This window comes from Malania oleifera, chromosome 6, assembly GCF_029873635.1.
Source record: "Malania oleifera isolate guangnan ecotype guangnan chromosome 6, ASM2987363v1, whole genome shotgun sequence".
Classification (NCBI taxonomy): Eukaryota; Viridiplantae; Streptophyta; class Magnoliopsida; order Santalales; family Ximeniaceae; genus Malania; species Malania oleifera.
In genome coordinates, this window is record NC_080422.1 from 54624916 (window position 1) to 54640576 (window position 15661).

The 15661-nt window shown below is 38.2% G+C and overlaps 1 protein-coding gene across 3 annotated transcripts in view; it reads right to left on the reverse strand.

The window, feature by feature from the left end:
• Positions 1–15661, reverse strand: part of LOC131157127 (rhodanese-like domain-containing protein 8, chloroplastic) — an 83015-nt gene that overhangs the window by 25372 nt on the left and 41982 nt on the right. For all 3 annotated transcript variants that reach the window (XM_058111028.1, XM_058111027.1, XM_058111029.1), the window contains exon 5: positions 748–839. In XM_058111028.1, coding sequence (XP_057967011.1) covers positions 748–839 — 92 coding nt within the window. The remainder of the gene's footprint in view (positions 1–747; positions 840–15661) is intronic.

Below are 15661 nucleotides of genomic sequence, written 5' to 3' on the forward strand. Positions count from 1 at the left end.
ATAAACTTGTGCTGCTCATTACTACCGCTTATGTGGTCTGATATGCAGCTTGCTGATTTATTTACCAAAGCGTTGGTGGGGTGCTCATGTTAAATTTATTTGTAACAAGCTAGGAGCATATGACATTTATGCTCCAGCTTGAGGGGGAGTGTTAAAGGTTATATATGCCTTTCAATATTATTATTATTAAGTGTGTTAATAGTTAATTAGTGAGAGTTAGTAAGGGTATTACTGTCATTAGAATGTATTTAATTTGTATTATAAATAGAGGGAGAGACCTATCTTCAAGTTAGGTCTTCATTTTAATCAAAATATTAACAGTAATTTTACCTAATTTTGGTTGAATTTAATTCTTTTTAGAAGTATTTGGTCTTATTTTAAAATACAATAATACTTTTGTCCACAAATTGATTTACAATACTTCTACATTTGCATAAGCATAAACAATCAATGATAACTGACGGTAGCTACAAACAGTGCAAAAATAGTCATAGTAGCGGTTGTGGCTTCTATAATTTACTTAACAGTAGCAAAACCAAAATGATGGACCCAAAACGAGCCAAATTACTCAGTAGTAGAAATTCACAGGTTTTATTTATGATGAATTAAATTGATGCAGGGCAAACAAGCTACAGCAAGTCATTGAGGATATCAGCTTATCCATTATTTTCCTCGTTCAAAAAGAGTTCATACCCAAAAACACATTAAGGGAATACAAACCAAGATATACTTATTAAAAAGACAAACCTGTGACTCGGATAGCCCAAATGAAGTACTTCTAAAGCACTCCACATCAGGTCGCTGAGCACCTTGAAAATGACCAATATCCCATTCATAACCTGATTACAAAAAAATTATAAAATCTTAAAATCATAGTGGCCAAAATTTTGTGCAAGAATTCCTCTAAAAATTACTGATCACAAAAGGGCAAGATCCACAGCCACAGGCTGGCGCTGCCTGTGCAATGCTATGATAATCATATGTTGTAAATCTGAAATAAATTGAAGAACCAAATAGAAAATACACAACTCACAGTTAGAGATGAAGACAAGAAGAGAAGAAGGAGAAAAGAAACAATCGGACTCATGTACAGCTCCAGGCCTGCCTCTTATATATTAACAAGAATAAAAATATTTCAAGGACAAAAATTCCCCCACTCAGACAACTTAATTACTAAAATAACATATTTCCTTCCAACACTCCCCCCCAAGCTGGAGGTGTATAAATATCACATAACCCCAGCTTGTTACAACTATTAGACATGGGCTTTTAAATAAAGGCTCTGTGAAAACATTGCCCAAATGATACACAGATTTCACAAACGGAGTCTTCAGTCTTCACTACCCTTCACAACTTAGCATCCTTTACAAAATGACAATCAACTTCAATATGCTTTCTCCTCTCATGAAATACTGGATTGCTAGCAATATAAATAGCAGCTTGGTTATCAGTATATATTGGCTTCGTTACCAAGAATCCAATCTCTGACATAAGACTACATTCACGTAAGCTCACTCACAATATGAGCCATAGCTGAAAATTCTGCTTCTGCACTAGATCTGGCTACAGTAGTTTGCTTCTAGTTTTGCTAGGTAACAAGATCACCTCCCACAAATGTGCAATATCCAATAAAAGACCTTCGATCATAAATAGAGCCAGCCCAATCTACATCAGAGTATCCCATGACCTCACAATTTTTATTGCATTTATATATCAAACCTTTGTTGGGAGAGCCCTTGAGATAACCAAAAATCCTACAAACAACATCCCAATGAGGTTGTTTTTGGGATTTACCATAAATTGACTCACCGCCCCTACTACAAAAGATATGTCAGGTTGACAGTCAAGTGACAGTCACGTAGATCAAATTACCAACCAATTGCCTGTATTGAAGTTTGTCCTCAGATTCCAATCCGACATCCCTAGACAACTTCATGTTAGGAAATATAGGAATACCAATAAGTTTAGCTCCCAATCCCACTGCAATCGCTTCTAGTAATGTATCATCAACACAAACCACAAGAAGTACCACTTTTGTCTCCTTTTCGCGTACAATGACCAAATGATCAGAGTAGCACTGAACAAAGCCAAATGTAGAGACAGCCACACTAAACTTGTCAAACCAGGCACGAGGAGACTGCTTAAGACCATAAATGGCCTTATGCAACCTACATACTTTACCATCCTCCCCCTAAACAACATACGCTGGAGGTTGCTCCATGTATACGTCTTCCTGCAAATCTCCATATAAAAAAGCATTCTTCACACCCAACAAATTTTAGTATAAAGCCCAATCAAAATTAACTGCTAATGAGATCAATACACAAACAGAATTTAGTTGAGTAACAGAAGGAAGGTCTTAAATTAATCAATACCATATGTTTGAGTGTACCCTTTGGCAACCAATTGAGCCCTAAGCCGTTCAATAGAACCATCAAAAAGATATTTGATGGTGTAGACCTAATGACACCTAACCAACTCCTTACCAGGAGGAAGATCCACCAAATCCCATGTCCCTTGAGTGGTCAAGGCATCCATTTCTACATCCATTTCATGCTTACACCTAGGGTTAGCAAAGGCTTCAACATGTGAGGAAGGGATAGAAACAGAAGAAATAGAGAAGGCAAAAGAATATAATGCTAGGAAGGTGAAGAACTAAAACAGAATGGGCGATAGGATAAGAAACTAAGGACTGTTGAGTACATGTTCGAGTACCTTTTCAATGAGCAATGTGCAAATCCAAGTCACATTTGGATAGATCTCCAAAACCAGAAGTCAAAATAGTGATGGGCAAGGGAGGTGGTTGCACAATGGCAGTGATGTTTGTGCTTGCTTTCCGTCATTCATAAACCTTCAATTGTTTCTCTAGATCACTAACAATTGGATTTGGAAGAGTAGAAGATTTCTAGAGAGGGATAATAGTTGGAACAGGAGGATTAACACACGAGGGGGGATCATAAAACATTGATGGACTCAAAATAGATTCATCCAAGGGGGATCTTGCACTAGAGAAATAAGGTGTTCCCTCAAAAGGTGGCATCTGCACTAACACATTTCCTACGAGTGAGGGGATCATAACATCTATAACCCTTTTGCGTTCTCAAGTACCCGACAAAGATATATTTAGCAGCACGAGGAGAGAACTTTTCTTAACCAGTATGTGGAATATGGAAAAAACATGTGCACCCAAAAACACGAGGCACAATAGAGAACATGGATGTTTCTAGGTAATCAATGGTGAAGGGAATTTGTCCTTTTAGAACACCGGAGGGCATCCTGTTAAGCAAAAAACAGGTTGTTAGAAGGGTTTCAGTCCAAAAGGTTTTAGGAAAATGCATGTGAAGGAGTAAACCATGCTATTTCAAGTAAATGTGTATTTTTTCTTTCAACTACTCCATTTTGTTGAGGAGTATGTATACATGATGTTTGATGAATAATTCCTTTGAACAAGCACAAGAACTTAAGCTCATTTTGAACAAATTCAAATGCATTATCAAATCAAAAATTTTGAATACCAATGCCAAATTGAGTTTTTTATTTCTTGGTAGAATTGAGTAAATACATTCATGTCCTTTAACAAATAGATCCAGCTCATACAAGAAAAATCATCCAAAAAAGATACAAAATATTTATGACTAGTCAAATTATTTACTCTACATAGACCCTAAATATCTAACTGAATTAGAGAAAACAATGATTTACTACAAGACTTGATCCTAGATGGAAAATATGTCCTAACATGTTTTCCCAACTGACACACAAAACATTCAAAAGGAACAATTGAACACTGAAAAAACTTCTTGCAGTTTTCAAAGAAATTGATGACCCAAACAAGCGTGCCACTCATCAACAGGAACACTATGAGTACAAGCCATCCTTATCAAGCCCTCCACCAATCCTCTTCTTCATCTAGATCCTAAATAACACAATTATAAGGAAAGAAGGTCACAAAACAATTATGAGATTTAGTTAATTAACTAATTGATAACAGGTTCAAGGGAAATTTTGGCACATATAGCATAGAGGAATGAGGCATAGAAGGAAATGAAAGAATATTGCCACAACCAGAAACTGGTGTAATTGAACCATGGTATTAAATAACGGCCGTTACGTAGCGTAACAGCCGTTACGTAACGGAAAATCATCTCTCCGATTCCGTTACAGCCCGCATTAGCGGTGAGCAGAAAATTCACGTGCATAACAGCCGTTACGGAACCGTAACGGCCCATAACGGCCGTTACACTAACGTTACAACCCGTAACGTCCGTTACAACACATTACAGCCGACAGCCCCTTACACTACTGCGTACCTTCTGTGTGTCTCTCTCCATCATCTAGCTTAGATCTCCTCATTTGAAGCCTCCAAAGAAACGAAAGCAGCTTCGAAGCTTCGATTTGTTGTGCTGTTCCCTCTTTCACTCTTCGTCTCTTTCGTACAGCTTGAATCTACGGATCTGAAGCTTCAAAATCCCCAAAATCAGCTTCGATTTTTGCCTTGAAGATGTTCTTCGCAGTTCGCAGCCATCGCAGGTCAGCTGACTGGCAGTTCATCTTGAAGGTGTTTGATTTTTCCCTTGAAGGTGTTTCGATTTTTCCCTCTTCGTCAGTTCGTCTCCTTTGTCCAGTGTAAGAACCCAAAAATCAGCTTCCAATCTTCGATTTGTCGCTTGAAGGAGCTGTGCTCTGCAGGTCGCCTCCATTCGCAGGCTCGCAGTCGCAGCTCCAAAAATAAGTTTTGAAGCCTTCGATTCCCCCAAATTTTGGGGGCTTGCAGGTTGCAGCTCTCTCGCAGCTTCGATGGGGACTTGGGACTCAGGAGTGGGCATGTTTCTTCAGTTCTTCTACTTCATTGGGTAATGTAATTGTAAATTACCAATTTATTCTATACTAATAATTTAGTTTATTTTATAATTTCAGTTTATATTTATTATTTAATTAGTATGCAAATTTATAAATGATTATATAAGTAGAATTTATTAATTACAATAAAAAAATTAGTATAAAATTATTAAAACATAAAATTTATAAAGATAGAGAGTTAGAGTACAAATTTAGTAAAAAATTATTAATTAATATTCTACATAATTATTTTTTTAAATACCTTGACTATTAATAATTTAATATTAGATCTAAAATTTATAATAAATCCTAATTTCTACACAATTAGTCAAGTCTCAAGTGACTCAAGTACACTACCATTTAAATAATTAAATTGTAAGATTTACAATTCCATATTTATTTTTTTAAATTATAAATTGTAATATAAATTATTGTATTGTAATATAAATTATTGGGTCTATTGACTCATTTTAAGTAACTTTATCTCTTTAATCAATTGATTCTTCATTTTAATTACATTTCTACATCTTTTTTACCCATTAAACTAATGCAAACTTTAAAAAAATATGCCTTTTTTTGTAAGCAGCGCACTAAAATTAATATAAAAATCATAATGCCTATTAAAAAGCATTTGTAGGTTGAATGAAGGTTGTCAAAATTCATTAAAAATCATGCATTAATGGATTTCATGCTTATTTTTCGATTCTGGCATGGTTGTGCATGCGTGAAAAAAATTCACAGCCGTTACGCCAGCTTCCCGTAACGTAACACCCGCGTCTCCCGCGTTCCGCAACACCCGCAACCGTTACGCGACGTTACCCGCTACCACGATTTCGAACCATGAATTGAACCATCAACAAGAGTAACTTTAGAATGTAAAGCAGTTGGTTTCAAGGACTCAAATAAATTAGGACTATGACAAACAATCATATGGGAGGACGCACCAGTATCAATAACCTAGGGTGAAGAGGATGAAGAGGATAGAAGTGTAGCTATACCTAAATGGGACACAGTAGCATTAGATGTAGAAGACTAAATTTGGAGTAGTTGAACCATAAGGACAAGATTGTTATACTCCTCCAGACACAGTAGATGATGTACTCAACTCTATAGTACAGTGGACAAGTGCACTTGAAGTTTCAATGGTGGGATCACTTTCAACAAGAGACTTATTGGCCCAAGTTGGTTTCCTATGAAGATCCCAACAATGATCCATAGTATGGTTTTCCTTACCACAATGTGTGCAAATGCAAGAATTGCCATGACAAACTTCATGTCCTAATACACTACCTCTGCTATAAATGCTTTTCAAACCCCATCCTCATCCTCCAACACTTCCCTTACCACAGTTGAAGGTAGTGCTAACCATGGTTGAACTATCACGAGAAGACACTTGGGAAGAAGATTGAGAGCCGTCTTTGGTGATACATTGGATTCTATCATATGATTCAATCATGGATGGTATGGATTCACTGAATTTGATACGATTCACGAATGGGTTGAAGCTCAAGACTCAGCCCAAAAAAAGACATGGCAGCCAAAAATTATGCCCTCTTCCCCTTAATCATCTCAGTTTTAGAGCTAACTGGTTGATAGATGTTGAGTTCCTCCCACATACCCTTCAAATGGCTATAGTACTCACTAATGGACCCACCGTCTTGGTCATATTTGAAAACTTCTCATATAGATCAAAAACACAAGTTTGATTTTTATCTTGTGAGAAGCTTTCACAAAGATCATCCCATACGACCTTGGCTGTTCAATGAAACTTCACGTTCACAGCAATTCGTGGCTCCATGCTATACCACAACCACGCCAGCAATATGTCATTCTCTTTCATCCAATCTTCATAATCCTTGGAGTCCAGAGATGGAGGATAATGCAACAAATACTGGGACTTCCCTTTCACGCTAATATACACACACACTGCCTGAGACCACAACTGGTAGTTGAAGGATCCAGCCAGTTGATGGCTGTGATCTGTACATGAACAGCATCAGCTGAAACTCTGTCCGCAGAGGCCATCAAAAACACCTCCTATACACTACAATCAGTGCACACCAGTATAGGGAATGAATAACACACAAACTCTGCAATTTCAGCCAGCACACACAGGCACAGAACAGCACTCCAAATCTTAGAAGTTACAGAACTTGGGCAGGAAGCTACCACCACAAAACTGAAGTTACAATATCCTAGGATGAATCATAGGCATAAATAGTCTCTCACTAATCCTGTCAAAGCCGCCAGCTTTGAGCACACAGAGCAAAGAAGACCACACTTTTGACCACACAGAACAGGGCAGACCACAACAAAGCACCACAGGCACTTAAAACAGCAATGCAGACACTCCAAAACCAACCTGGCAGCAGCTAGAAGCATAGGCAGACACGACAACAGCAGCTAGAACATCATGACAGTATCATCACTGGACCAGCAGTCAGAGAAAATATCAGAGCAGCAACAGCAGTCTGCAAGAAACAGAAGGGAGCTGTCTTTACATGAGCAAACTACCAAGAGCCATACAACACCCACAAGAGGGGCTCACGGCTAAGAGAGAAACAAACCCTAAACAACTTTCAAACCAGGGGAAAAAAATATGTACTTAAGGGATGACATTGGAGAGAAAAAGAAAAGGAGAGGAAGAGAAGGCTGTACTAGGTCTGATTAATCACGTTCAGTGAAACAGCTCTGATACGGTGTTGTAAATCTGAAATAAACTGTAGAACCAAAGAGAAAATACAGAACTCACGGTTAGAGATGAAGATAAGACGAGAAGAAGGAGAAAAGAAACAATCGGCAGCTTTTCCTGGAGCACTTACGTACAGCTCCAGGCCTGCCTCTAATGTATTAATAAGAATAAAAAGATTAAAGGACAAAAATATCCCCACTCACACAACCTAATTACAAATATAAGATATTTCCTTCTAACATCATATTTGTATAAAAATATAGAATTACAAAAAAGAGCTCCATCATATAATGTGCAAAAAAATGGAACCAGTACACATTTCATTGGCATAGCTGATGGAAGACCATTTTTTCTGCCTTCTAAACAGTTATATAAAAACATATATTTAAATAATTTATGGATTTTAGTTTGAAGATATTATTTTTATTTCAGGGATTTTAAATTACTTGGGAGTTATTTCATGAAATTATTTTGTAATTTTTGTTAGTTCTATTTTTTCAGGTTTCTTAGTTGCGCCTATAAATATAGGCTTGTGATATAAGGGTAATTAACTGTTGATTGTTAATTGAGTTACATTTGCTATCTTTCTTCTTCCTCTTCCTCTTTGCTTTCTCTTCCTCTTCTCTGTCTATTCTCTCCTCTCCATATTTCCTCTCCATAATCTGTTTATTTCTCAACCTTCCTAAAATCAATTGGTATCAGAGCTTATCATCAATCCACAAACCATTCACCACAGCCATCACTGCTGCCCTCAGGCAAAATCCCCAAAAACCAAAACCCTAATCCATTTCCCCTTTAGAAAATCCCGTGGATCTGCAGAGCCCTTCGATTTATATTAAAAAAGAAAAACAATACTGCCAGGTCTCAAATTCAGAGAAGCCTCCAACAAAAAAACATTAAAGAAATCATTGCTGCCAGTCTGAAATCCAAAGAAAGTTTCAGCAACAATTAAAAAGGGGGAAAAAAATATCTCTACTTCAAAGCTTGTCATGTGAAATCGGAATTTCTTCTTCAGACCTTTGCTTGAACTTTTTAAGACCTATGCCAGAGTCTACAATTGCCAGAACCTCCTCCAGAACTCTTGGCTGCCAGAAGCCCTTCTAGCCACCACTGTTTCCATTGTTGCATCCCCTCCACCAATGCTTCTCCTCTCGAATCCTATCTCAAATCATCATTCAAGCCCCCATTATTGCAGGCATAAAGCCTATTCCAGGTCTGTTTATGAGGGAGAACTCATTTGCAAGAGAGACTCCTCTGCACCTGCAAGTAGCAGCCCATTTTATACCCAACATCCCAATATAGTAGATTTGACCACAGAGAAGAGTAATTGACTGCCACTGCACATAAGAGAGATTAATATTAAGATCATAAAGAGAAGAAATACTTACAATGGACAGAGGATAAGAAATCCTCCCAGAAAAAGAATGCGAGAAAGAGAACAAAATACAAGCAAACTAAATAAAAAAAATATTACAACAAAAGGATGCCTTCCAATCCCTTCAGATATCAGAAAGCAATAGAACCCCAAAAACCCCAAGAGGATGTGCCCAAAAAGAAACAAAAAAAGTAACTTTCCCCAAAGAAAATTTGGAGAAGCCTTCCAATCTTTGAAGATTCTAGCATTCCTTTCGAGCCAAAATAAACACAGCATTGTAAAAACTGCAGTCCCAAAAAATCCTTCCTCTTTTATTCTTTCCAAAACCCCAAAACTTCACCATCAAAAAGCCATGAATAGTTTCAAGAGCCACCCACTCATCACTAAAACATGAAAACAAATTGTTCCATGTATATCTTGCAACCTTACAATAAAGGAAGATATGGCTAGAAGTCTCATTTGACTCCATAGCACAGCATGCATATTTCTGGACTAAGAGCTTTGTACAGCCTCCTTATCTATAAGACTATAACACATCATTCATATTGAACCTGTTGAAAATTATTGTCAAGATGAAAACTTGGATTTTAAACGTAACCTTTGCTTTCCAAACAGATTTGTTTAAAAGGAAGCAACCAGGATTTTTTGTAATATTAGGAAAAAATGGGAGGGTAGGTGTAAGGAGTGGGAGTTTCTTTCGTCTCATGGAACACCTTGGGGCATTCTTATTGTTTGGGGCACTCAATACATTTCCAGATTTGGTAGCCTTGTTGGGTTTTTCTCCCTTCCAATCTTGGTAGATATAATCATATTAAAGGAAGCGGCCAATGGCAGGTCACGTCTGTTTATGGTCCTTCTAGACCCACTTTTCAGGGATGTGTTATATGCTGTTTTTATCTTTTGTTCCCCAAGATGGATAGTAGGTGGTGATTTTAATGTTGTAATGTTTCCCAAGGAGAAAAAGGAGGGAAGGAAAGTTCTCTTCGAGTACACAGAACTTTTAGATTCATTAGAGACTGTGGATTGAGGAATCTGCACCTTGGTAATGCGCAATTCCCTTGCTCAGGAGGGTGGTGAGAGGAATTTTGTTAATCAATTAGTCAAATTTTTGTTTCATAGTGATTGAGAAGATGAGTTCTCTAATCACTCAAACTATTTTGTCTAGACTTGTGTCTAATCATTTTCTAGTCTAGTTGGACTCATGTAAGGTTAAGTGGGGTCCCTCCCCTTTTCAATTTAAGAAAATGTGTCTTGATCATGATTCTTTTCCTTCTTCAGTAAGAGATTCTAGGAGTAAGGATTTGGAGAGGGGTTGGGAAGGGTTCAGGTTCATGAAGAAGCTTAAGCGTCTTAAACATACTGAAGAATTGAAACAGGGACATTTTGGGGGATATTAATTTAAAGAATGCTAGCACTTTGGGTGAGTTAGATTATTTAGATAGAAAAGAAGTTGTAAGCCTTTCAAAGGAATTTGTTTGCAAGCTAGTTAATGGGAAGATGAGGAAAAACTTGATTAGGGAATTGGATTTGAGAGTAGATGAGGTTATTTCTTATCCTTGTTTGTTTGCAAATGGGATCACTGAGTTTTTTCTCAGATCTTTATCCATAGAATGTTTATCGGCCTATGATTGAGGGTTTAGATTGGAATCCCATTTCTAGAGATCAAGTGAGTTGGTTGGAAGGACCTTTTGAAGAAGAGGCAGTAAAGGTAACTGTGTTTGGTATGGGGAGGGGTAAAGCTCTAAGTCCGGATGGTTTTAATATAGTTTTTCTTTCAAGATTGTTGGGATGTGGTTATGGTGGATTCGTCCCTGGCGGATCTTGTTAAAGCTTGATATACATTGTTGGCCCACAACCTAATAGGTTAAGCTTTTAGATAAAGTGGTTATCTAACATGGTATCAAAGCTGTTACCAGGGGTCCTAGGTTCTAGTCTCGTTGCCCACGTTTATTGTGTGGCATTTAAAAAATTATTATATTGTGTTTATCTCTCCACGCGCTATCAGGCTGCAGATGCGGGGGAGTGTTAAAGCTTGATATACATTGTTGGCCCACAACCTAATAGCTTAAGCTTTTAGGTAAAGTGGTTATCTAACATGGTATCAGAGCCGTTACAAAAGGTCCTGGGTTCTAGTCTCATTGCCCACGTTTATTGTGTGGTGTTTAAAAAATTATTATATTCCCTATAATGGGTGTTATTTATCATGTGTTTATCTCTCCACGTGCTATCAGGCTGCATGTGCAGGGAAGTGTTAAAGCTTGATATACATTGTTGGCCCACAATCTAATAGCTTAAGCTTTTAGGTAAAGTGGTTATCTAACAAATCTAAAGGTGATGGACAGATTTGTCCCAATGGTATTAATATAGCTTACTAGCTATCCCCGCCAAAATGCTAGAAATAGACGAGAAGCAAAGAGGAATGCAAACCAGACAAGCCCGAATAAGAGTAATGTGATCCCTTGCGGAAAATGACCCACCTTTCCAACCATTCAAATGCTTAGACCCTCTTCATCACCGAATTCCAAAAAACCCACAAGATTACCTCCTAGAAATTTCTCACCTTTGTTATACAGATTGTCATCAAATATCACACAACACAATACCTAATCAAACGATAAGAGATGCCCACCAGAAGCCTAAAAATAGAATTATATTGGGTAGTGTGCACTGTGCAATATTGGATGGCAATCCATTTAATAAAGGTGCAGAAATTTATGGAATCAGGGTCACGGGTGGATGGGAAGAGATTCAGTGTTCATCCCTGGTGGATCTAAAGATGATGGATGACAATGTTTTCAAAATTAGTTTTGTGACTTTTGTCAATTGGCAAGGGATCTTCATCATGAGGATAGTCACAAAGATGAAGGTAATCAAGGAGATCATCCATCACAGAGTTGGGTGGTGATAGCAGTGAAGAATGTTGAAGGTGAAGGTGGTGTAGTCACAGGAAAAGGACAGATGTTTTCTCAATGTGTTGGTTACAATTGAAAGGATTCAGCCCCAAAAGCTATCAGTTCTCGTACAAAGACACGACTCCTATAGTCAAGGCGTCTAGTATTTCAACTGGAGTTTCAAGGGTGGCAGAGGCAGCTAGGGTTTCTTTTGGGGAGGATGAGGAGATGAAGGTTGGGATGGGTAGCTTGTTGAGTGTATTAGACTTGGGCCAGTCATTTGATAAAGGAGGAGTTCCCTTACAATTTACGCTGGGCCAGGCTCTTGAAAAGGCCCGTTGCATGAAAGGGTTAGACTTGAATAGATTTTTGGAAAAAATGAAAACAAATGGAGGGCTCTTGCGCATAGGAAATTGACCACTCTAAGGATCAGATCCACACTCCAGGCACTGCTGTCTTAGCCCAAGAGGAAGGTATTGAAACCCAACGGTCCAATCTACCTTCTAATAAGGGTCAAGAGGTTTCTTTAAGTTGGGGTTCAGGCAGTAGTTAGGCCCAAGTATGGCAAGAACCAAGGCTTAAGAGGAAAGCATGAGCCAGAAGGGAGTAATGGTTTGAGAAGGGAGTTCTCGTCGAAGATACAAAAGGAGGAATCTCTTGGGTGGAGCAGAAAATTCAATCAAATGGAGGAAAGAATGATGAGAGTCTTAACAATGATTCGTGCCAAGGGGTACGCATTTCTGGGAATTTACAAAATGGAAATAAATGTAAGATGGTTGTGGTTCCAAAGGTGTACAAGCGATGGTCAAAAAAAGGAGGGGAAAGTTAAGAAAATCTGCTAGCTAACAACTACATGAATCAAACATGCAGGAAGGATCTTTAAAAAAGGATCTTAAAGTTAGAGATGGAGGGGAGAAGAAGAAAAGAAGATAAGAAAAGAAGCAAGAGAAACGAGGCAATGGCAGCATCCTGGAGAGTTATGTACAGCTCCAGGTCTGCCCTCTTATATATTAAAAATAACAAAATTCTTAAGGACAAAAATAACTCCACTCGCACAACCTAATTGCTGAAATAACCTATTCTCTTCTAACACTCCCCCTCAAGCTGTATGTGTATAAATATCACTAAACCCCAGCTTGTTACAACCGTTAGACAAGGCAGGCTTAAAAAAAGGCTGCGTGAAAACATCACCTAATTGATCCACAAATTTCACAAAAGGAGTCTTCATGACCTTCTTCAATACAGCATCCCTCACAAAATGACAATCAACCTCAATGTGCTCTGTCCTTTTATGGAATACTGGATTGCTAGTGATATAAATTGCAGCTTGATTATCACAAAACATATCCATTGGTATCGTTGGCAAAAATCCCATCTCTAACATAAGACATTTTAGCCACATAAGCTCACTCACAATATGAGTCATAGCTCGGTATTCTGCTTCAGCACTAGATCTAGCTAAAGAAGTTTGATTTTTGCTAGCTGTCACAAGCTAAGCTTGTTCAGGGCATTATGCTTGCCTGTGACCGCTTGTCTCGTGTGCTTAGGATGGGTTTCCATCATGTAAATGCTAATGTAGAGTTATTTTCCAGTATTTGTTTCATTGTATGCCAAATAAGGCAATATGACTCCTTGATCACTTTGATGTTTCCTAGCTCCAGGATGATATTTACATAAAAACCTCTTTAGGGGAGGGTGAGTGCTCATCAGTCTTGTAAAATTCACTAGCTATTGTCAATGTGTTTAGCCTACTTGCCTCCCTCACTAAACACACAATGTCAACGAAGGTGTTGTTAATGAATTGCTTTGCTTCAATGTTTACTATTTGTTTGCCACTGCTTTCATAATCGCTTACTGTTTCCGCTGCCATTTGATTGAATGCTAATGAAAGTGTTTCGTGGATGAATGTTGGTAAACGATAGGTTGGCTAGCTAAGCAAGAGTGCTTTAGCTAGCGCCGCACGGCCCTTTCACAAAGGTGTGAAAATAGTCGGCCCGTGACACTACGCCAAGTAACAAGATTACCTCCCACGAATGTACAATATCCAATAGTACCCCTTCCACCATCAACAAAGCCAGCCCAAGCTCCATCAGAGTATCCCATGATCTCATTATTTTTATTACATTTATATATCAAACCTTTGCTAGGAGAGCCTTTGAAATACCGCAAAATCCTACAAACAACATCCCAATGTAGTTGTTTAGGATTTTCCATAAACTGACTCACCACCCCTACTGCAAAAGATATGCTAGGTCAAGCAACAATAAAGTGATCAAATTTCCAGCCAATTACCTATATTAACGTTTGTCTTTAGATTCCAGTCCGACATCCCAAAACAAATTCATGTTAGGATCCATCGGAGTATCAATTGGATTAGCTCCCAACAAACCAGTCTCATTAGCAAGTCCAACGTATATTTTTGCTAGATAGATTCAACCCTTCCTACACTGTAGAATCTCAATACCAATAATGTAACGTAGAGTACCCAAGTCCTTGATTTGAAATTTAGTTTGAAGCCACAGCTCAATATTTGCAATCCCACCATGATTGCTACCAGTAATGATGATATAAACTACTAGAAGTACCACACCTACCTCTGTTTTGTGAACAAACACGAAATGATCATAATAGCACTAGATGAAGCCAAATCTGAAGACACCACACTAAATTTGTCAAACCAAGCTCGAGGAGACTGCTTAAGACCAAAAATTGCTTTATGCAACCAACCTATATACTTTACCATCCTCCCCTCGAGCAACATACCTTGGAGGTTGCTCCATGTATACCTCATCCAGCAAATCCCCATATAAAAAGGCATTCTTCACATCAAACTAGTATAACAGCCAAAAAAAGTTAATTGCCAACAAGATCAACACACGAATAAAGTTTAGTCGAGCAACGGGAGATAAGGTCTCAAAATAATCAATAGATGTGTTCAAGTGTACCCTTGGCAACCAATCGAGCCTTAAGTTGTTCACTGGAGCCATTAGGAAGATATTTAATAGTGTAAATCCAATGACCCCTTATCGAGAGGAAGATCCACCAAGTCCCATATCCCTCGAGTAGTCAAAGCATCAATTCTACATCCATTGCATGCTTCCAAACCCGGGATAGCAAACATGTGAAGAAGGAACAGAAACAAAGGAAATAGACAAAGCAAAAGAATACATAGGGCTAGGAAGGCGAAGAATTGAAAGATAAAAGCAACAGGATAAGTAACTAAGGACCGTGTACATGTTTGAGTGCCTTTTCATTGAGCAATGGGCGACTCCAAGTCACACTAGGATGGATCTCCAAAATCAAATGTCGAAATAGTGATGGGTAGAGGAGGCAGTTGCATAGTGGTAATGGTGTCCATGCTTGCTTTCCGCCATTCATAAACCCTCAATCATTTATCTTTGTCTGTATTTGATGGATTTCGCTAAGGTACTAAAGATTTTTGAAGAGGGATAACGAAAGGAAATTCAAAAACCATTGACAGACTCAAAATAGATTCATCCAAAGGAGAACGATGCACTAAAGAAATAAGGTGTACCTTCAAAAAAAGAGACATTTGGACTAACATATTCATAGCAAGTGTGGGGATCATAACATTTATAACCTATCTGAGTTTTCGAGTACCCGACAAAGACACATAATAGCATGAGGAAAGAACTTGTCTCGTCCAATATGTGGAACATGAACAAAACATGTGAAACCAAAGACACGAGGCACAACAGAGAACATGGATGTTTTTGGATACACTATGGAGAAGGGTCTTACTCCCCCTAGAACACTGGAGGGTATCCTATTGAGCAAAAAACAAGTTGTAAGAAGAAACGTCAATCTAGACTGTTTTAGGAACAAGATGAGAGACTAGGCTAC